The sequence below is a fragment of the Neovison vison genome, chromosome 10 (assembly GCF_020171115.1).
Source record: "Neovison vison isolate M4711 chromosome 10, ASM_NN_V1, whole genome shotgun sequence".
Lineage (NCBI taxonomy): Eukaryota > Metazoa > Chordata > Mammalia > Carnivora > Mustelidae > Neogale > Neogale vison.
Genome location: NC_058100.1, coordinates 31,439,079 through 31,461,054, shown reverse-complemented (window position 1 = coordinate 31,461,054; position 21,976 = coordinate 31,439,079). Strand labels below are relative to the sequence as shown.

Sequence of the window (21,976 nt, the reverse complement as noted above, 5' to 3'; positions counted from 1 at the left end):
TCTATGCATTGCCTCTACCTAGACTGAATAGACCCTGGCACCCTTTAAGGAACCTATAATCTGGATATTTGGGCTTCGAAAGTTGTGCTGTGCTGTGCAACAAAGTTCTTAGTTCCCAACCATTTTTCTACGGAGCTCAATTTAGCTATAAAGATTCTGAATAGACCTATACAAATTTGTAAATCTGGACAATTATTTGTAAACAGGAAGGAATTCACAGATAAGCCACATCAGATACTACGTTAAAGAAAGTAAATTCTTATGGTCTGAGTGGTGTATTTAATTAAAAACACATGGATCCCTTAGGTGACTAATTTCTCAAGGTGAGACTCCAGAGTGAATTTTGTATGTGCTGATAACCACACTCAATCCAAAGAAACCACGTTCTCTAATCATATTCTTTTATCTAGATTAAAATAAGAGCATTCTAAAAAGAGGAAGTCCTAAATCAATTCAAAATGAACAAAATAATTAAAAATTTCTTCCTTTTTATCTTTTTAGTAATTTCTATGCCCAACACAGGCCTCAAACTCACAACCCCAAGATCAACAGTTACATGTTCCACCAACTAACTAGCCAGGCACCCCAAAATAATTACACATTTTAATAAGTGCTTTTCAGTTAGTAAACAGGGCTATATAAAAGAGTAAGACTGTAGTAAAGGAGGAGTCTGGCTAGGGTAGTGAGGACACCTGAACTGAGACACAAGGAGAAAGGAGTCGGCTGCGACGCGCCAGGGGAAGAGCTTCTCAGGTACGGAGAACAGTACGTGCAAAGGCTCAGAATGAGAAACAAAGAGGCAGAAGAGAACTTGGCACATTCAAGGAAGTAAAGGAAACTACTACAGGTACAGCATAACACTCACTGGGAACTCAGAAAATGCTACGAAGTGAGGTTACAGAGGTGGGCAAAACCCAGGCCACATAGGTTCTTGGAGAACCACAGTAAAAAATTCCGATTTTTTTTTGCAGTTCTGCTCCTAAATTCAATTAGAAGTCTTTGAGGGGTTTTAAACAGCAAAGTTACGTAATCTGATCTAACAGCGTAAAATACTCACCTGGCTGCTACGTGGAGAATGAAAGACTAGGGAGCGAGAAGAGTAAACGCAAGGAGGTCAGTTAGCAGACAAGAAACGGGGTTGGGACTGGAAGAAGAATTTGTTTTCGACGCAGCATCAACAGGACCTGCTGACGGACTGAGCACAGACGCGAAGGAAAGCAAGGGAGCAAAAGGGACACACAGGCTGTTGAAGTCAGCAAACGGGGCAGGTGGTTTTAAATTCACCGAAATATAAAGCAGCCAAGATGGAAGAATTTACCAGATGGGAAGGATCTGAGGCTAAATCAAGTTTTAGTTTGGACATGTTAAGCTCAGGATACCCAAAGACAACCAAAAAGAAGAGTCAGACGAGCAGCTGGACACCAAAGTCTGCAAGTCAAAGCGGAAGAGGGGACTGCTGACGTCCATCTGGAAACCTTCACCTCAGAGGGGCTAGTCACAGCTACGGGAACAGACGCAGCCCCCCAGGGAGACAGAGCAGAGAAGAGAGTGCAGACTAAGGAGTTCTGCTAAAATATTCAGAAGTAAACAGAACAAGAACGATCAACACTGATTACTGAAAACCAGCTAGAGCTGGTAATAAAAGGAAAGTGTTTCAAGAAAGCAATGTCAGACTATGTTAAATGCAGATGGATGAAAAAATCTAGGAAGATACTAACAGAAGTCACTGGTGACTCTGACCAAAAGCTTCAATGGAAACGGAGCTGAAAGGCAGAACAGAAGTCGGCTGACAGACAGATGGAGGGGGGTAAGAAAATGGAGACAATGTGTGCGCACCTCTTGTGAAGACTGATTATGAAAGGAGCAAAGACACAGGCTGCGGGAGAGTGTGGGTACAGCACGTAAGGGAAGTTCTTTTTTTTAAGATTTTATTTCTTTCTTTGTCAGAGGGAGAGAGGGAGGGAGGGAGATGGGAGGCTGAGCACAAGAAGGAGCAGCGGCAGAGGGAGAAGGAGACGCAGCTCCCCACGGAGCAGGGAGCCTGATGCAGGGCTCAATGCCAACACCCTGGGATCATGACCTGAGCTGCAGGCAAACGCTTAACTGACTGAGCCACTCAAGCATTCCAAGGGAAGAATGTTTTTTAAGAAAACAGGTAATAACAGAGCACGTTTAAGGTGGGAAAGGACCACTACCGTGGAAAAGGCGGTGCTAATGGTGCAGAGAAGCAGCAAAGGTGAGAATCTGGAACGGGATGGCACGCCTTTGACAAGAGCAGACATAATTTTTCCCCAAATGTGTCTGTTTCTATCATGGAAACGAGAATGTCAGGGGATTCAAAAGTAGGAAAGTGAGCGCTTTCCCCCCACAAACTGCGTAGTGAAGGTGATCAGCCGAGGGCAGGATGAGGGAACTGACGTCTGAGAGACAAGGGGGTGTTGAGCCCTTGGTCTAGCTGTCGGGAAACACTGTTGAAAGACTGCTCCGACGCGGCATTGAGCGACCCGCGAGCTGTGTGCTTGTGACTTTTTCACGACGCAATTCTGGGCTAAGAGAAGGCACATAACTTGGTTCACAGAGGGGATTTTGCCAGGCAAGTTTTCCCATTCCCATCATCCCTTTCCTTCACCCCAGCAAAAGTGACAGAGGAAATACAAGGAACATAAAGGAAACATTTACATAATGTGGAATCCACAGCAAGGCAAGAAGTATACTTTTTCATTCTACCTCTGTGCAAGGCAACAGAGGCACACCTCCAAGATTCTGCGGGTTTGGTCCCACAGCACCACAATAAAGCGAATATCCAATAAGGCAAGTCAGATGAATTTTTTGGCTTCCTTGTGCATATAAAAGTTACACCTACACTATTCCGTAGTCTATTAAGTGCAACTGTCTGCTATCTAAAATGCTAACATATATGCCTTAATTTAAAAATACTTTGCTGCTAAAAAAATAAAGGTAACCATCATTGGGCTTTCGATGAGTCACAACCTCTTCTGCCGGTGGAGAGTCTTGCCTTGAAGTTTCTGGCTGCTGAAAGGTGGGGTGGCTGTGGCTTCAACGGACTCTTTCACTAACAATTTCTCCATGGCACGTGACATTATTTTATACCACTTTATTCATAGCAGAACTTTCGAAACTGGAGTCTATCCTCTCAAAACCCTACCCCTGCTTCATCAACCATGTAACATCCTACATCCTCTTGTCATTTCAACACTGTTTACAGCATCTTCACCAGAAGCAGACTCATCCGTACGAGACGACTCATCCGTTCAAGCCTGACCCTGAGACGGCGGCAATTCTGTCCCATCTTCAGGCTCCACGTCCCCTGCTGGTTCTCCTGCTATGTCCACCCCACCCGCCATTACTTCCTCCACTGAAGTCTTGCATCCCTCAAAGTCATCCATGTGGGTTGGAACTGACTTCTTCCAAAGTTCTATTCATGTTGATATTTTGATCTCTTCCCATGAATCATGAATATTTTTTTTTTTTAAGTCGGCTCTATGCCCAGTGTGGGGCTCCAGGTAGGGCTTGCACTCACAACCTTGAGATCAAGACCTGATCTGAGATCAAGAGTCAGACACTTAACCGACTGAATCACCAAGGTGTCCTGACTCATGAATATTCTTAATAACATCTAGAATGGGGAATCCTTTCCAGAAGGTTTTCAATTCACTCTCCTAGACCCAACAAAGGAATCACTATCTATGACAGCTGTGGCCTTACAAAAGGTAGTTCTAAAATAAGAAGGTTTGAAAGTCAAAATGACTCCTTGACCCGAGGGTGGCAAGATGGATGTTGTGTTAGCAAGCATAAAAACATTAATCTTGTACATCTCCATCAGAGCTCTTGGGTAACTAGATACACTATGAATGAGCAGGAATATTTTGAAAGGAGTCTTTTTTCCTGAGCAGCAGGTTTTAACAGAGGACGTAATATCCAGTGAACCATGTTGTAAGCAGACGTGTTGTCATCCAGGTTTTGTGGTTCCATTTCTAGAGCCCAGGCAGAGTAGATTTAGCATAAATCTTAAGGGACCTAGGGTTTTCAGAATGGGGAATGCTGGCTTCACACTTTTCTCCTGAAGCTTCCAAATCTCTCTGAGCCTTCGCAGAGTTGAAGAGAGTGAGGGGCCTTGCTCTGGATTAGGCTTTGGCTTAAGGGAACGTTGCGGCTCCCTCATCTTCTATTCAGATCACCAAAACTTTCTCCATGTCACGTATCATTCACGTCCACTAGAGCAGCACTTTTGATTTCTTGCAAGAACTTTTCCTTGCATTCACACTTAACGAGCTGTTTGGCACAAGAGGCCTAGCTTTCTGCCGGTCCAGGCTTTCAGCATGCCTTCCTAACGAGCTCTGTCATTTTTAGTTTTTTATTTAAAGAGAAGTGAGACTCTTCCTTTCACTTGAACACTAGGAGGCCATTTCGGAGTTACTAACTGGCCTAACTTCAATACTGTCGTATCTCAGGGAATAGGGACGCCGAAGGAGAGGGACAGAGAGAGAGCAACAGCTGTTCAGCAGAGCATCCGAACATACACACGTTAACAGAACAAGTTCACTGTCTTATGCAGGTGGTGTTTGTGGGGCCCCGAATCAACGACAGTAGTTGTGCTCGCTTCGGCAGCACATATACGAATCAACGACAGTAGTAACATCAAAGATCACTGATCACAGATCACTATAACAAATACGGTAATAACGAAAAGGTCTGAAATAGTGTTAGAATTACCAAAATGTGACACAGATGTGAAGCGAGCAAATACTGTTGGAAAAATAGTACCAACAGACTAGCTCGACGCAGGGTTGTCACAAAGCTTCAAAGTGTAAAAAACAAAATATATGCAAAACACAACAAACTAAAAGCACAGTAAAATGAGTTATGTTTATAGTAAAAATCATGGCTCTAAGCTGACACTCCCCCTTACCTCATGGATAATTCCTAGTATCCATAAACCTATCTGAACCCAGAAGTGCAGAAGAGATTGGGAAAACAAAAAACAGAAAAAACTCATTAAGTCCTTATTGTTAAAATGCTGTACTCTGGGATAATGAAACGCTTGTTGTCAAAACAATTCCAGGCATAATCTTTAGATATAACAGCTAACATCAAATTATTTTCTTCAATACTGACTCTATATTCCTAATATTGAAGTATTCTGATTTTCCATAGTGCAGCCAACCAAAATTCTTTCAACTGGTAGAGACCACTTAAAAATATTTCCTCACTTCTTTAAAAAAATTACAGGCAAAGGGTGCCAAGTAATGATCAAAACAAGGATTACATGATCATCACAATTTTTCTCCTATTTTGAGGATTCAAATGACTACTTACATCACACTTAGAATGTAATGACTACTTATACTTACATTAAATACTGAAAGGGATTTAGCAATCTGAAATGCAGTGTTTATTGTGTGAAATATCTGCACCAAAAAAGTAAAATGAAACTCCAAACTAAGTACTTTACTCAGAAATATGTTTAGAAACAAAAAAAAAACTAGTTAAGGTTCAGTGGAATGTGAATATAAGCTAGGGAATCTTCTTGCCAAGTTTTCCTGATAACTTTTAACTGACCAGAATCTTTAAGAATATTTCTAAAAATGCTGTAACTTTAAAAAAAAAAATTTTTTTTAACCAATTTTACCGGCTTTGACAAGCAAACTTTTGACTGATTCTGTCATTACTTCCCAAACACTCCAAAACATCTTACTTTCTCATACCCTGAAACACTATGTCAACTAGACAGTGGAAAACCTGACTTTAAAGCTCAGATTTAGCTATTATAGATAAATTGTGCACAAGTCTTAATAGTTACATAATTGACTCTGGCTTCTATTCCCATAGAAACTGAAACTAATTACCAAAAAGGGGATATACGATAAAAAAATGCCTAAGATACAACACCCTGTATTTGGTGATCTGGTATTAGGTTTCAGAGACAAAGTGACAGCTTGGCAGTCACACTGTTCGGAATTTTTATAGGTTTTAGCTTAGGCCGGCCAGCTGTATCTCTAGTTGCTAATATTTTTTATTATATGTCAAGTAAAATGCCTCTTTAGAAGAACCCAAAGAAAAATATGAAAACACTCCTAGTGGTTATTATAATTACATGTACACAGTTAAAATGCCAAGTAAATTATAGTCATATCTGCTGAAAATTACTGTTACAAATACTAGTACATTCCATAGTTGGGGAAAGGGGGAGTTGGAACATGAAGAGTTTTAATACTGAGAGGAAAACAGTATTTTAACAGAATCTAGGGGTTGATTTTTTTTTTCACTAATAACAAGTTCCAAGAAGACAAGGACTTGTTAAAATAATTTTTCATGTAAATATAGGAGAAATAAATCTTTTGGTAAATGGTATACGTTATTGACAAGACATGTTATCAAATGTACCATAAGGAATGTATTTAATGTATTTTATGATGTAAAGAAAAATAATAAAAACTATAAAAGAGAGGAACTGATAACAGAGATACAGCCAAGTAAGTCTAGAAAAACATCTTCATCTCTAATGACTTATAAAAGTAATCTTTAAGTCAAACACATGAAGCTATGTCAAAACACTATCTGCTGGTACCTATATTTTTTAAAGAATTGTCTTAGGTAAACTGAAGATTCTGGTATTTGTTAAATTCATGCAAGTTAGGCACACCTGAAGTTTGTCTTTAAGTTACACGTTCACGGCATAGTACGCGTCATTCTGATTTATTCCGGCAAGAACAAGTTCATGTGATTTAGTATCTTTCAAACCAGCCCACAAAGAGGTATTCACTGTCAGAAATCATCAGGCGAAGCCCACGGAAAGAGTGCGTCCTCACCAGACTGATGATGCGTGCGGCGTCCGGATGCCTCCACAGGCTGCCTGTGCTCACGGTCTGGGGAAGACAGCGAGGAAGCAGGAGGAGGGCTTTCTGTAGAGGAGGGCGTCAGCTGAGCCTGCGCGGACACTGCAGGGGACGTGGAAGGCTCAAGAGACTGTCCAGCCGAAGGATCTACTTCCATCGCACTTTCCCCCACTTCCAAACCAGCGCTTGACCGGGCCGTAGGAAGAGCGGACACATCAGACTGGCTCGTTCCACCTTCAAAACACACACGTTAGTGCAAATTCAAATATTAAGTGCTTTCCAAAGCCAGTTACTCAAAGGAGATATATTCAAGAAGTTCATGTGCAGCTGTACATGCCTGTACACACACAGAAATACATAATTCCAGGATATCAAAAGCACCCAGGGATGGTTTGATCCCTCTGACCAAATAGGCTAATCAAGAGAGATAAAATCTATGTACAGAACATTTTTGTTAAAATAATCAGTCTTTCAAGATCAATATGGTACCTTCATTTAGACAAAACTAAATAATAGGTTGTGAAATGCCTACAAATAACATCTATTCCCTTTAATTTGAAGATGATGTTTCTAATTTAATGACCGGCTAATAGGAGAATGGATTTTATTTGTTTGTCTGTTTATTTCCTTATTCCAGAAGAAGAGAGCATGTACAACACTGGAGGCAGGAGGGCCGACAAAGAATCTCCAGCAGGCTCCACACCAAGCACAGAGCCCTACATGACCCTGAGGACCATGACCTGAGCCGTTATCAAGAGTCAGACGCTAAACCAACCGAGCCACCTGGGGTCCAGGAGAATGAACTGCTTCATTAGCAATAATGTGTTAAACACTAAACTAACATGATGCAGCCATGATTTAAAAAGGCTTGAGTTTCTATGCCTTATGCTAGGCTTCGTGTTATCTGCAAAGGAATAACTAGGAATAGTCCGTAAACAATTACTGTTTCCCCTCAAGTCTAGATGTTTCTAAAAGAAATATGGAATGGACTAACCCAAATCATGTCTCACAAGATGCAACTACCAGAGAATATGAAGTTTTCTCTTTTAATTATCATGACTTAATTGTTTCTTGCTTTAAATTGAAGCACAAATTCAGTAACTCTTAGGCAAATCCACAGTCAAGGAATTTTTTAATAAAGTTAACTGAAATCAGGAGTTAATAAGAATCATTTATGGAAAAATTCTATTTAGGGAGTTAACTTTTACACTCCTCATTTTTGACAGAGATAAGTTGCCCAAGACCCCAAACTACAAGTAGTGAACCAAGATATGAAAATAAGTCAGCTAACAACTAGAAACAGCAACTAATAACCAATGCCTAAGGAAGATAAAGGAGAAACTATTCCATTATATAAAACTTCTCATCCACAGAGTTTTATGTATTTCCACTCTCAGAATGCATACAAAAATGCAATACAGAAAGGAAGTATCAGAATTTCTTACTTTGCTTGAGAAAAGCAAAGAATAAGGGCCCGGTCTCCTGGTATGTGAAGGACAAATTATACCCAATACCCTTGGTCCTCTACGGCTTGGCACAATATAGTTAAGAACCTATGACTACCACAGATACAAAGCGCACAAACTGAACGACATCAATGAAACAGTCTTCGCCAGCTTCCGGCCGTCGCGGGAAAGACTACCTCGTGGCCGAGACCGTCCTCGTCCTCCGCTGCTCTGTGCAACTTCGCTTGCTTCTTCAAACCACCTCGACAGCATGTCAGACATTCTCTGCATCAGTGACACGTTGGGACTTTGCTCACCTAGAACAATACAGGTCTTATCAGTGAATTCAGTAGGAAGTCAGCTTCTTTCACTAATGCAAAAACCCAGATTGTAAGGTCTTTAAGATGAGAACATTTTACAGAAAGAATCAAACTGCCCAAATAAATTCTGTGAGTGTATATAAATCGGTTAGCACTACTGGCACATGTCACAGTACATGTTTGTGGAAGCGACGCTCTGTCTGAATTCTGAGCTCCTCAAGGACAGGGTTTACATCTCCTGCATCTTGGTCTACTCTCGGTTCCCCCACACCGCCCACCCCCACCCCAGCCCACATCCTGACCTCCACCAACACGCAGCTAGGAAGGGCTCATGAACTGTAAACTGAACCAATTAAAAGAAAGGTTTGCCTTCTCACTTGCACTTCCTTAAACCCCATTTATTTTCACCACTGGAAGCATATTCCAGGGGGGCAAACACAGTAATAGAACCATTTATATAGAACCATTTGGGTTCTGAAATTAACAGAACCCAAAGTATTACATTTATTGCTTCCCTTTATTCCTTTCCTCCTTCAAATATATGAATTTTCTCTTTAGGGAATTACCAAATTAAATATGACACCAAATCTAACAATTCTAAGCTACAATCATATAATTTAAAATGCAAATCATCTGTTCTTGGATTTTCTGTGAAAATTTAATTTTATACTTTATTGCCTTTATATAATGTTTCTTTATATTTAAATATATAAGATGATACCAAGTATAATATACTGGAGAATATGCTTTTGATCTTAAAAGAATTCAGAAGTCATTAAAGTAAGATTTTGGCTACAGACCAATTATTAAAATATACACAGATTAATTCTATTTTAAAAGTGTACCATCTTATAGCTCCCAAAGTAATTTCTTATGCTTGTTAAAGGCACCTGATGAAAGGAAAAATAAATTCTTATCTATTATAAAACTCTTGAGTTGGAAATTAAAGAGTTTTCATTTTTCTTTTTGTCTAATAGGCAAAATTTCAGAAGTTTGATGATATCCAATGTTTTATATGGCAATGGGCATTCTTATACTTCCGGTAGGAATGCAAAACAGTGCATTTATTTGGGAGGGTAATTTGATAGCTATCAAAATTAAAATGCGCCATCCTGTGACTCAGTCACTCATTCCACTTTTAGGAATTTATCCTCAGATACACTTGCACAAGTATGTTAAGATATATGTACAAGGATGTTTGTTTTAGCATTACTTATAATAGCCAAAAAGAAAAAAAGAAGTTGTTAAAAGATTAATTTTTTAAAATTTCGTATTAGAAAAGGCTGAGCAAAGTCCATGTACCATCTCGTTCTCGTTCACTCTCAGGCCTCGCTCGAGGTCCAGTATCTGACCAATCCCCACGAAGTCTCAAACGCTTCACTGGAGGCTGTCGTAGCTAAAAGGTGAAGAGAAAATGCATTTGCTCAAATCTTAAAGCAGGCTTTTAAGTCTAACAGACTCTTTCCATGTCCTCGCTGTCTCTACTGAGTACGCAGAACAGATCCCCGGTCAAAATACGACAGACCGCTCTTACAGCGATGGCATCTACTGGTGGTGCAGCCTAACCCGAACATCTTCACCCTCAGGAGTCTGAATGTAACCTTGGAATCAGTGTATGTGACTTCTAATCCCAACCCAATCTCTTTACAATTGACCACAGGAAAGTTATTTAACCAAAAGGAGCTTGAGTTCTCTATTACAATGACACACACAGTCTAGGTAAGGAGCCTACACACGTGACAACAGGAATTGTCACTATTGTCTATTGTCTAACTGTCTATTATTATTAATGGTTTACTCCCGGGTCCCCCTATCTACTGCAATCCTTCACTACTCACCCGGGGTCTCTACACAGTCCCGTCATTCTTGGCTAATAACTCTTCCTCTTAGTTCAGAGAAAATAAAGTTAGCCCTGTAGAAATGACACTAAGTTCTTCAGCTGCATGCTACAAACGTATTGCCAGTCTACAACTTCCTAATTCCTTCGGACCTTTCTTAGAAGATGAATCATTTATTTTGTTTACGCTTAATCTCCCCACTGTGCTTTTCATTTCATCCCTTCAAGCACTCAAGCACCTTGCTCTGACAAGGACTCTCCCACAACTATGTCCGTTTCCTTTCTCACTTCTTCCTTAAGACATGCTGACGGTTTCGTACCGTTCTGAACAAACAGAACATCTCCATTTTATACTACTATCGAGCTCACTCTTCCCACATCTTCTGAAGCGTTCTTGTCAAGCTGCGTGAAAAGAAGCCTGCTATGCAGTCCGCCTTTCTCCACCTTCCTCCCTCAGCTCGCTCAGTCGCCCCATGTTCCTATCCCCCCAGCGCATTCATGCTCGCCAACCTCACCAACCAGGGACTGTGAAGCTCACCAATCAGGGAAACAATGATCAACGGTCAATCGCCCATTCACAGAGCGCCCTTCACAGCCTACTTCGTTTGAGGCCTATGGCACTTGACACTCTTGATTATTCTCTGTATGTTTTGCATTTTTAACATTTTTTATGGAGATGACACACACCAGAACAGTCACCCTCCTCAAGCATGTAAGGCACTGACGCATATGCACACAGCTGTGCGACCTCCTGCACCGCCTCTAACTGCAGAACATCTGCATCGCCCAGAGCTGCCCTCCTCTTCTCCCCCCCGCTCGGTTCCTGGCAACCACTCGTGGACTTGCTGTCTCTAGCGATATGCCTCTTCTGGACATCTCATCCAAGTATGCAGCCCCTTCTAGCCCACTGCCTTCACATGCTGTAATATTTTCAAAGTTCATCCATGTTGCAGCATGTATCAGTATTTCGTTTCTTTTAATGGCTCAATAATATTCTATTATTTGGATATACCATTTTTTTGTTTATTCATTCAACACGCTATGAGTACTGAGTTGTTTCCACTTTTTGGCTGTTGTTCCTAATGCTGCTATGAACATATGTGCAAGTTTTTATGGGGACATATGTTTTCAGTTCTCTTCAGTATGTATTTAGAAATGGAATTGCTGGATCTTGTGATAACCCTATGTTTAACTTTTGAGGAACTGCCAAACTGTTTTTCAAAGCAGCTGCACCGTTTTACACTCCAGTCAGCAATGTGCGAGAGCACCAGGTATTCCACGTCCTTACCAACACTGTTACTTTTTAAAAAAATTTTAGCCAACCTAGTAAGTGCAAAGTGGTACCTCACTGTGGTTTTGATATATTTTGGTTACTAGATTCTAAATTGTAAATCAAATATATGATGCATAAACACTTTCTCTCATTTTGTGGATTACTCCCTTTATTTTTATTTTTTAACATAACATTCATTGATTTTCTTTTCCCTCACAATTAAGCGGATTTTGATAGAAACTTAGTGACAGCTCATCTGCGAATTTTCTGTTTTCTCCTGGAAACCATACCAAGCAGCAAGACGGGGGAAAAAAAAGTCTACACCCTCAGGAAAGAAGAGAGAGGGTAAAAAACCCTCACAAATTCCCAAAGTATATAAGTATGGCTAGAAGCAACAGAGAATAGCAAATGTGCACAGGAAGCCACAAGTGTGACTGGGAGCAATCAGAAGACTAGAAGAAGCCTCGTGTGGCAACTGGCCAAAATCTTACACAGATAATCATCTCCAGAACCAGAGGGCCTCACTCTGCATGTGAACTATATTTAGAATAGAGAAGGCCTCTGCTCCGTAGTTTTCAGAGAGGAACTGTATATTATACAAGCAAATAGCTAGTGTCATAACCTCAACAATTATTTCTGGAACGAGATCTTCAAGTTAAAAACAGTTACAACTTTGAGATTTTGAGACAAGGAAAATAACCTACTCAAGAATAATGAAAATGGGGGCACCTGGGTGGCTCAGTGGGCTAAAGCCTCTGCCTTCGGCTCAGGTCATGATCCCAGAGTCCTGGGATCGAGCCCTGCATCGGGCTCTCTGCTTAGCAGGGAGCCTGCTTCCTCCTCTCTCTCTCTCTCTCTGCCTACTTGTGATCTCTGTCTATCAAATAAATAAGTAAAATCTTTAAAATAAAGAATACTGAAAATGCTACAAGCATTAATTCAGTCATTCAAGAAAGACTCTTCTGAGCACCTTCTATGTGACAGGCACTACTCCAGGTATTGGGAAAAGATCAATGGGTAAATCATACAAAAACCCCAATGTCACAGTTTATTAACTAGTGAAGTAGGTGAACAATACGTGATAAAAAAGTAAAACACACAAAGAAAGTGTTAAGTGTTATGGGGAAAAAATTTAAGTAGACAAAGGAGTTGGGCATTACCAGGCCGTTAAAGGCTGTGACTTTGAACATGGTGGTGAAGTAGGGCCTCGCTGAGAATGGACAAGGACAAATATCTAAAAATAGCTAAGAGGAAATGAAATCCAGATGCGCAGGAAGACCATTTCAAGTGCAGTAAACACAGATGCTATAAGGAAGACACATGCTTCAGCTGCCTGAGTAGGTCCGCAGAGGCCGTCGCAGCAAGTGGAGTGCGGACAGAACAGCAGAAGTCACCGAACCACGGGATATAAGCACTTGAAGCCACTGAGAGAACCTTCATTTTGCTTTGAGGAGATGGAGAGCCACCTGGGAGCACTGATCAGAGTAGCAGAACTTGACTTGGTTTTAAAGGATCAATGGGCCACTACGTAGCTAAAGGACAAGTAGAGGAGCTGGTTAAAAGCGACCACAGTAATGGAGGAGAGGGAGTGAGGCCTTGGATCAGGCTAGTAATGACAGTCGGAATGGGAAGTAGTACTACAGATCTGGGATATGTAGTTTTGTCACAAACCATGGGGTCAGGAGAAAATGAGAAACTGGTTTCAACAAAGTAGTCCATGACTGGAGTGGGGCAGGTACAGAAAATGTCAAATAGATTAATTAGAGGAAAAGACAGCAAAGACAACAGAAAGAAAAAAGGAATACAAAAATAAAGGAAATGAGAAATTTACGAAAATTGAGTATAAAAAAATACTACAGAAGGGAAAAAAATGAAAGAGAAATTATTACAGGATTAAGAATTAAGAAAAAAGGTTTTGCAGCAGGATGTCGGAGTAGGAGACCAAGATATCATCAGGTGCCAGGAGATCAGCTAGATAGTTATCAAACCATTCCGAACACAAACAAGCCCAGCAGGAGATCGAAGAGAAGAACAGCAGCAATTCTAGGAACAGAAAATCAACCACCTTCCAGAAGGCAGGACATGTGGGGAAGAGAATCCGAAGCCACAGGAACATAAATCGCAGGGGGAAGGGCCGGCTCCCGGAAAGGCTGGAGCAGCCGAGAACAAAATCGGGACCTTTAGAAGAAGTCTGCTCCACTGATGGACGTCACTCCAGAGGCTAAGCGGAGGGTGGAGCCCACGTGAGTACAGTGTCGTCTCAGGACCCACAGGGTCCCAAAAGGATCAGGGGATGTCCGAGTGCAGCAGAGCTCCCGGGTGTCAGAGTGGGGAAACTGGCTGCAGAGACGGAGCCAAGGCATCGGTCCTCAGCTCGGGGTGACCTTAAGCCATGATCTGAGGCACATTCGAACCACTGCTCTTTCAGCAGGGACCCCATAAGTGACAGACCTGGGGAGACCCCGTCCTTCCTCTGGTAGGAGCAGCCCAGGAACACAGAGCAGGAATCTGCTGGGTTTGGAGACTCCAAACGGGGCCATGCACCAGAGACAGAAATGCTCTGTTACAGGCTGGGGGAACTCAGAGCACGGCCGGAGACCAGGGAGATGGGAGGCACTGACTGATTTTTCTCTGAGAGAGCAATGAGGAGCGGGGCCCTGAGCTCTTGGCTCCTCCAAGCCAGAGACTGGGTGGCTACCACACCGGAAGTGTTCAGGGAACAAAAGCTCCGAGTGCGAACCGAGGCAGATTGCTTAGCCCAGCCCCTGGCGGGGCAATACAATTCCGCCTCAAGCAAAAACATTTGAGAATCACAGCAACAGGCCACTCCCCAAGAAGATCAGCAAGAACATCCAGCCAAAACAAGTTCACCAATCAATGAGACTGCGGAACTCCAGAGGTAGGGGAAGGCAACACATGGAATTCATGGGTTTTTTTCCCCATGATCCTATATTCTTTCAAAGTTAAATTTTTTAAGTTTTATTTTTTCTCATTCTACCTTGTAAAATTATTCCTCTTTCCGGTTTTAACGTTTTAGACTGTTTTATCTTAACAATGCCTTTTCTTAAAAATCTTACGTAATTTTCGTTGTAATAGTCATAAGGTCTCCCTTCATAGTATTACCTTATTTTTTGTATACATCTAGTCTTTTTTTCTTTAGAATTTTGGGATAGTTTCTTCTAAATGATCAAAACATACCCTAAATCAAGTGCATGGCTTAGTTCTAATCTCCAGCCTGATCACATTCTTTCCTTTTTTTTCTTTTTTCAAACAACCTGTCAATTCCTTTTTTAGTATCTTTTTTAATATTCATCTTTACAGTTATATTCTATCCCTTTATCATGTTTACCCTTATTTTGTATATATATAAGTTGTTCTTTCTTTAAAATTTTGGGAGGTAGTTTATTCTAACAGACCAAAATACATCCAAAATCAAGTGTGTGGCTCTGTTCTATTTATCAGTCATATATATATTTTTTTTTTTCCTTTTTTCCCCCTCTACCTTCCCCCCACCCCCGCTGGTTTTGGGTCTCTTCTGATTTGCTTCATGTATATTTTTCTGGGGTCATTCCTACCCTTTTAGTATTTTGTTCTCTCATTCATGTACCCCCCCCCTTTTTTAAAAGATTTTATTTATTTGACAGACATAGATCACAAGTAGGCAGAAGGCCAGTCAGAGAGAGGGGGGAAATGGGCTCCCTGCTGACCAGAGAGCCTGATGCGGGGCTCGATCCCAGGACCTGAGACCATGACCTGAGTGGAAGGCAGAGGCTTAACCCCACTGAACCATCTAGGTGCCCCTGTCATTCACCTACTCTTACCTGGATAAAATGACAAGATGGAAAAACTCACCACCAAAAAAAAAAAAGAAAAAGAAAAAGAAAAAGAAGAAGAGGCAGTACTGACAGGTAGGGACCTAATCAATACAGACATTAGTAATATGTCAGAACTAGAGTTCAGAATGACAATTATCGAGGTGCTAGCTGGGCTCAAAAAAAGCATGGAAGATATTAGAGAATCCCTTTCTGGAGAAATAAAACCCCTTTCTGGAGATAAAAAGGACTAAAATCTAACCAAGTTGAAAGAAAAAAAGCTATTAATGAGGTACAATAAAAAAGGGAGGCTCTTACTGCTAGGATGAATGAGGCAGAAGAGAGAATTAGTGATATAGAAGACCAAATGATGGAGAATAAAGAAGCTGAGCAAAAGACATGCAAACAACTGCTGGACCACAAGGGGAGAATGCGAGAAAGAAGTGATAACATAAGACAAAACAATATTAGAATAATTGGGATCCCAGAAAGAGAAGAAAGAGAGAAGGGCAGAGGTGTATCACTGCAAATATTAGCAGAGAATTTCCTTAATTTGGTGAAGAGAACAAGCATCAAAATCCAGGAGGCACAAAGAATCCCTCTCAAAAATCAATAAAAATAGGTCCACAACCCGTCATTAATAATAAAACTTAGAAGTCTCAGTGACAAAGAGAAAATCCTGAAAGCAGCTCAGGGCAAGAGGTCTGTAACTTACAGTGATAGAAATATTAGATTGGCAGCAGACCTACCCACAGAGACCTGTCAGGCCAGAAAGGAATGGCATAATATATTCAGAGCACTCAGTGAGAAAAGTATGCAGCCAAGAATACTATTTCCAGCTAGGTTGTCACTGAAAATAGAAATAGACAAACAAAAACTAAAACAATTTGCAAACACCAAACCAACTCTACAGGAAATATTGAAAGGGGTCTTCTAAGCAGAGAGCCTAATCGTAACAGACCAGAAAGGAATAGAAAGATTATACAATAACAGCCACCTTATAGGCAATACAATGGGACTAAATTCATATCTTTCAATAGTTACCCTGAATGTAAATGGACTAATCTGCCAATCAAAAGACACAGGGTACCAGAATGGATAAAAAAACAAGACCCATCGATATGCTATCTACAAGAAATTCATTTTAGATGCAAAGACACCTCCAGATGTAAAGTGAGGGGGTGAAAAACAATTTATCATGCTAATGAACATCAAAAGAAAGCTGGGGTGGCAATCCTTGTATCAGATAAATTAGATTTTAAGCCGAAGACTATAATGAGAGATGAGGAAGGACACTGTGTCATACTTAAAGGGTTTGTCCAACAAAAAGATCTAACAATTTTTAAATATCTATGCCACTAATAGGGGAGCAGCCAACTATATAAACCAACTAATAACAAAATCAAGGAAACATATCCACAATAATACAATAACAGTAGGGGACTTACACACCCCCCTCACTGAAATGGACAGATCATCTCAGCAAAAGATCAACAAGGAAATAAAGGCTTTAAATGACACACTGGACCAGATGGACATGACAGATATATTCAAAACATTCCATCCCAAATCAACAGAATACACATTCTTCTCTAGTGCACATGGAACATTCTCCTGGAATAGATCAGATCCTGGGTCACAAATCAGACCTCAGCCGGTACCAAAAGACTGGGATCATTCCCTGCATATTTTTTGACATCGATGCTTTCAAACTCAAACTCAACGACAAGAGAAAAGTTGGAAGGAACTCAAATACATGGAAGCTAAAGAGCATCCTCCTAAAGAATGAATGGGTCAACCAAGAAATTAAAGAAGAACTAAAAAAAAATTCATGGAAACAAATGAAAATGAAAACACAATTTTTCAAAATCTTTGGGACGCAGCAAAGGCAGTCCTGAAAGCAATTAAATAGCAATACAACCCTTTCTCAAGAAACAAGAAAGGTCTCAAATATACAACCTAACCCTACCCCTAAAGGAGCTGGAGAAAGAACAGCAAAGAAAGTCTAAACCCCACAGGAGAAGAGAAATAATAAAGATCAGAGCAGAAATAAAGAAAATAGGAACCAAAATAACAGTAAAACGAATCAAGGAAAGTAGGAAAGTAGGAGCTGGTTCTTTGAGAGAATTAATAAGATTGATAAACCCCCTGGCCACACTTATCAAAAAGAAAAAAGAGAACGGACCAAAATTAATAAAATTATGAATGAAAGACGAGAGATCACAACCAACACCAAAGAAATACAAACAACTGTAAGAACATATTATGACCAAATATGGGCCAGCAAATTTGACAATCTGGAAGAAAGGGATGCATTCCAAGAGACTATATAAACTACCTAAAGCAGGAAGAAACAGAAAACCTGAAGAGACCCATAACTAGTAAGGAGATTGAAGCAGTCATCAAAAATCTCCCAACAAACAAGAGCCCAGGGCCAGATGGCTTCTGAGGGGAATTCTACCAAACATAATGAAGAATTAATACCTATTCTCCTGAAACTGTTCCCAAAAAAAGAAATGGGAAGAAAACTGCCAAACTCCTTTTATGAGGCATTACCTTCATCCCCAAACCAGACAAAGACCCCATTAAAAAGGAGAATTAGAAACCAATATCCCTGATGAACATGGATGCAAAAATTCTCACCAAAATACTAGCCAATAGGATCCAACAGGACATTAAAAGGATTATTCACCACGACCAGGTGGGATTTATTCCAGGGCTGCAAGGTGGTTCAACATCTGCAAATCAATCAATGTGATACAATACATTAATAAAAGAACAAAAATCATATATGATACTCTCAATAGATGCTGAAAAAGCATTTGACAAATACAGCATCCTTTCTCGATCAAAACTCTTCACAGTGTAGGGATGGACAGTACATACCTCAATATTATCAAACCCATCTATGAAAAACCCACAGCAAATATCATTCTCAATGGGGAAAAACTGAGTTTTCCCTCTAAGGTCAGGAACACAGCAGGGATGTCCACTATCACCACTGCTATTCAACATAGTACTAGAGGTCCTAGCCTCAGCAATCAGACAACAAAAAGAAATGAAAGGCATCTGAATCGGAAAAGAAATTGTCAAATTCTCACTCTTGTTAGATAATATGATACTTTATGTGGAAAACCCAAAAGACCACTCCAAAACTGCTAGAACTCATACAGGAATTCAGTAATGTGGCAAGATATAAAATCAACACACAGAAATCAGTTGCATTTCTATACACCAATAGCAAGACAGAACAAAGAGAAATTAAGGAGTCAATGCCATCTACAATTGTACCCAAAACCGTAAGATACCTAGGAATAAACCTAACCAAAGAGGCAAAGAATTTGTACTCAGTAAAGTATAAAGTACTCATAAAAGAAATCGAGGAAGACACAAAGAAATGGAAAAACCTTGAAAGCTCATGAATTGGAAGAACAATATTGTGAAAATGTCTAGGCTACCTAAAGCAATCTACACATTTAATGCAATACCTATCAAAACACCATCACTGGGCGCCTGGGTGGCTCAGTGGGTTAAGCCGCTGCCTTCGGCTCAGGTCATGATCTCAGGGTCCTGGGATTGAGTCCCGCATCGGGCTCTCTGCTCAGCAAGGAGCCTGCTTCCTCCTCTCTCTCTGCCTGCCTCTCTGCCTACTTGTGATCTCTCTCTGTCAAATAAATAAATAAAATCTTAAAAAAAAAAAAAAAAAACAAAAACCATTACTTTTTTTTTCAAAGAAATGGAACAAATAATTCTAAAATTTATATGGAGCCAAGAAAAAACCCTGAATAGCCAGAGGAGTTGAAAAATAAAACCAAAGCTGGGGGCATCACAATTCCAGACTTCAAGTTCTACTGCAAGGCTGTCACCATCAAGACAGTATGGTACCAGCACAAAAACAGACATGTAGGTCAGTGGAACAGAACAGAGAGCCCAGAAATGGACCCTCAACTCTATGGTCAAATAATTTTTGACAAAGCAGGAAAGAATGTCCAATGGGAAAATGATGGTCTCTTCAACAAATGGTGTTGGGAAAATTGGACAGCCACATGCAGAAGAATGAAACTGGACCATTTCCTTACACCACACAAAAAAATAGTCTCGGGACACCTGGGTGGCTCAGTTGGTTGAGTGCTGCCTTCGGCTCAGGTCATGATCCCAGGGTCCTGGGATCGAGTCCTGAATTGGGCTCCTTGTTCAGTGGGGAGCCCGCTTCTCTTGCTGCCTCTGCCAGACACTCTGCCTGCATGTGTGTGCGCTAACTCTCTCCCTAACAAATAAATAAATTAAATCTTATTTAAAAAAAAAAAAGTCTCAAAATGGATGAAAGACCTCAATGTGAGACAGGAATCCATCAAAATCCTTGATGAGAGGCAGCAACCTCTTCGACCTCGGCTGCAGCAACTTCTTCCCTGAAATATCACCAAAGGCAAGGGAAGCAAGGGCAAAAATGAATTACTGGGACTTCATCAAGATCAAGAGCTCCTGCACAGCAAAGGAAACAGTCCATAAAACCAAAAGACAACTGACAGAATGGGAGAAGATATTTGCAAATGACTTACCAGATAAAGGGCTAACATCCAAAATCTATAAGGAACTTATCAAACTCAGCACCCAAACAACAAATATTCCAATCAAGAAATGGGCAGAAGACAGGAACAGACGTTTCTCCAAAGACATCCAAATGGCCAAGAGACACATGAAAAAGTGCTCAACATCATCACTTGGCCTCAGGGAAATACAAATCAAAACCACAATGAGATACCACCTCACACCAGTCAGAATGGCTAAAATTAACCAGTCAGGAAACGACAGGTGTTGGCAAGGATGCAGCTGTTGGTGGGAATGCAAGCTGGTCTAGCTACTATGGAAGACAGCATGGAGGTTCCTCAAAAAATTGAAAATAGAGCTACCCTACAACCACGGAATCGCACTACTGGGTATTTACCCTAAAGATATAAATAGAGTGATCCGAAAGGGCACGTGCACCCAAATGTTTATAGCAGCAATGTCCACAATAGCCAAACTATGGAAAGAGCCTAGATGTCCATCAACAGATGAATGGATAAAGAAGATGTAGAGTATACATACAAGGGAATACTATGCAGCCATCAAAAGAAATGAAATTTTGCCATTTGTAATAACATGGATGGAACTAGAGGGTATGGTGCTGAGCAAAATAAGTCAATCAGAGAAAGACAATTCTCTCTCTGATATGAGGAATTTGAGAGGAAGGGTGGGGGGTTGCAGGGGGTAGGGAGGGAAAAAATGAAACAAGATGGTATCGGGAGGGAGACAAACCGTAAGAGACTCTTAATCGCAGGAAACAAACTGACAGTTGCTTGGTGGGGGGGGGGTAGGGTTAGGGTGGTTGAGTGACAGATACTGGGGAAGGTACGTGCTATGGTGAGTGCTCTGAAATGTGTAAGCCTGATGATTCACAGATCTGTATCCACGGGGCAAATAATACATTATACGTTAATATTTTTTAAATCCTTTAAAAAAAGAATTAAGAAAATATAAAAATATCATTAAAACATAGGAAAAAATCATTGTGTGAAACTTTGATTCATTTTAAAATCCTTTTCAATCATTACTTACATCTCCAATCAAAATACATTATTCCTTCCTTTGCTCTACTTATATAGAACATAACTCTTATATATAATTCAATTAAGTTTTACATATTCATGTTTTTATATCTTTATTTCCACTAAACTGTAAATTCCTGAGTGAGAGGCGATGTCTTTGTCAACGTCATCCTTGAATTTCTTAAATTTCTACAGGACCTAGTAAAGTAGATATTCAACAAATATCTGGTGAGTTGAGTGTGTCTGAACACTACTGTCAAGGATTTAGCCTGAAACACTGAAGAAAAGGTGGTAAGCTTAAGGATACGGACAACTAATTTCTTCTTCTATATATACCTGTGAATTTCTTAGTTTATTATACTAAGCATGATTTATTTTTATAATTATAATACTTCTTCAGAATTATTTTTCTTAATTTAGTTGATTCAGCAAAGAATACCAAGAAAACCACGTTCAGAAAACCAAGTGCTGATGACTCAGCCTCATTCACTCTGATTATGCAAACATATTTTGGCTCAGTATTCTATGGTACAAAAGCTGGCTGGCCCACTTAAAACGTTTCTGCACTTCCAGCTTTCATTATGTGAGAGTCAGAAAGCTGGACTGTAAGTTCACTGGAGCACAGGTCTCAAGAGGAATTACACAGCAGCAGCAAAATGCAACAGCAGGTCTCATTTTCAATAAAACCAATAAACTCAAAAATAGCCTTCATTAGCCAGCATCCCATTTTCTTTGTCAATTTTCTAATTCACTTAAATACACTGAAAAATTTAAAATCCCAAGAATGTTTATAAAGATGTCCTGATTTTTCCCTAATATTACAGACTAATCTGCAATTATAACA

General features: G+C 40.4%; 1 protein-coding gene across 7 annotated transcripts in view; it reads right to left on the bottom strand.

Moving 5' to 3' along the window:
• DCAF6 (DDB1 and CUL4 associated factor 6) overlaps nucleotides 1–21,976 on the bottom strand; it is a 135,605-nt gene that overhangs the window by 64,391 nt on the left and 49,238 nt on the right. For all 7 annotated transcript variants that reach the window (XM_044266882.1, XM_044266884.1, XM_044266883.1 and 4 more), the window contains exons 8-10: nucleotides 9,925–10,018; nucleotides 8,500–8,619; nucleotides 6,831–7,091 (exon numbers count right to left, since the gene is read on the bottom strand). In XM_044266882.1, the coding sequence (XP_044122817.1) occupies nucleotides 6,831–7,091; nucleotides 8,500–8,619; nucleotides 9,925–10,018 (475 nt within the window). The remainder of the gene's footprint in view (nucleotides 1–6,830; nucleotides 7,092–8,499; nucleotides 8,620–9,924; nucleotides 10,019–21,976) is intronic.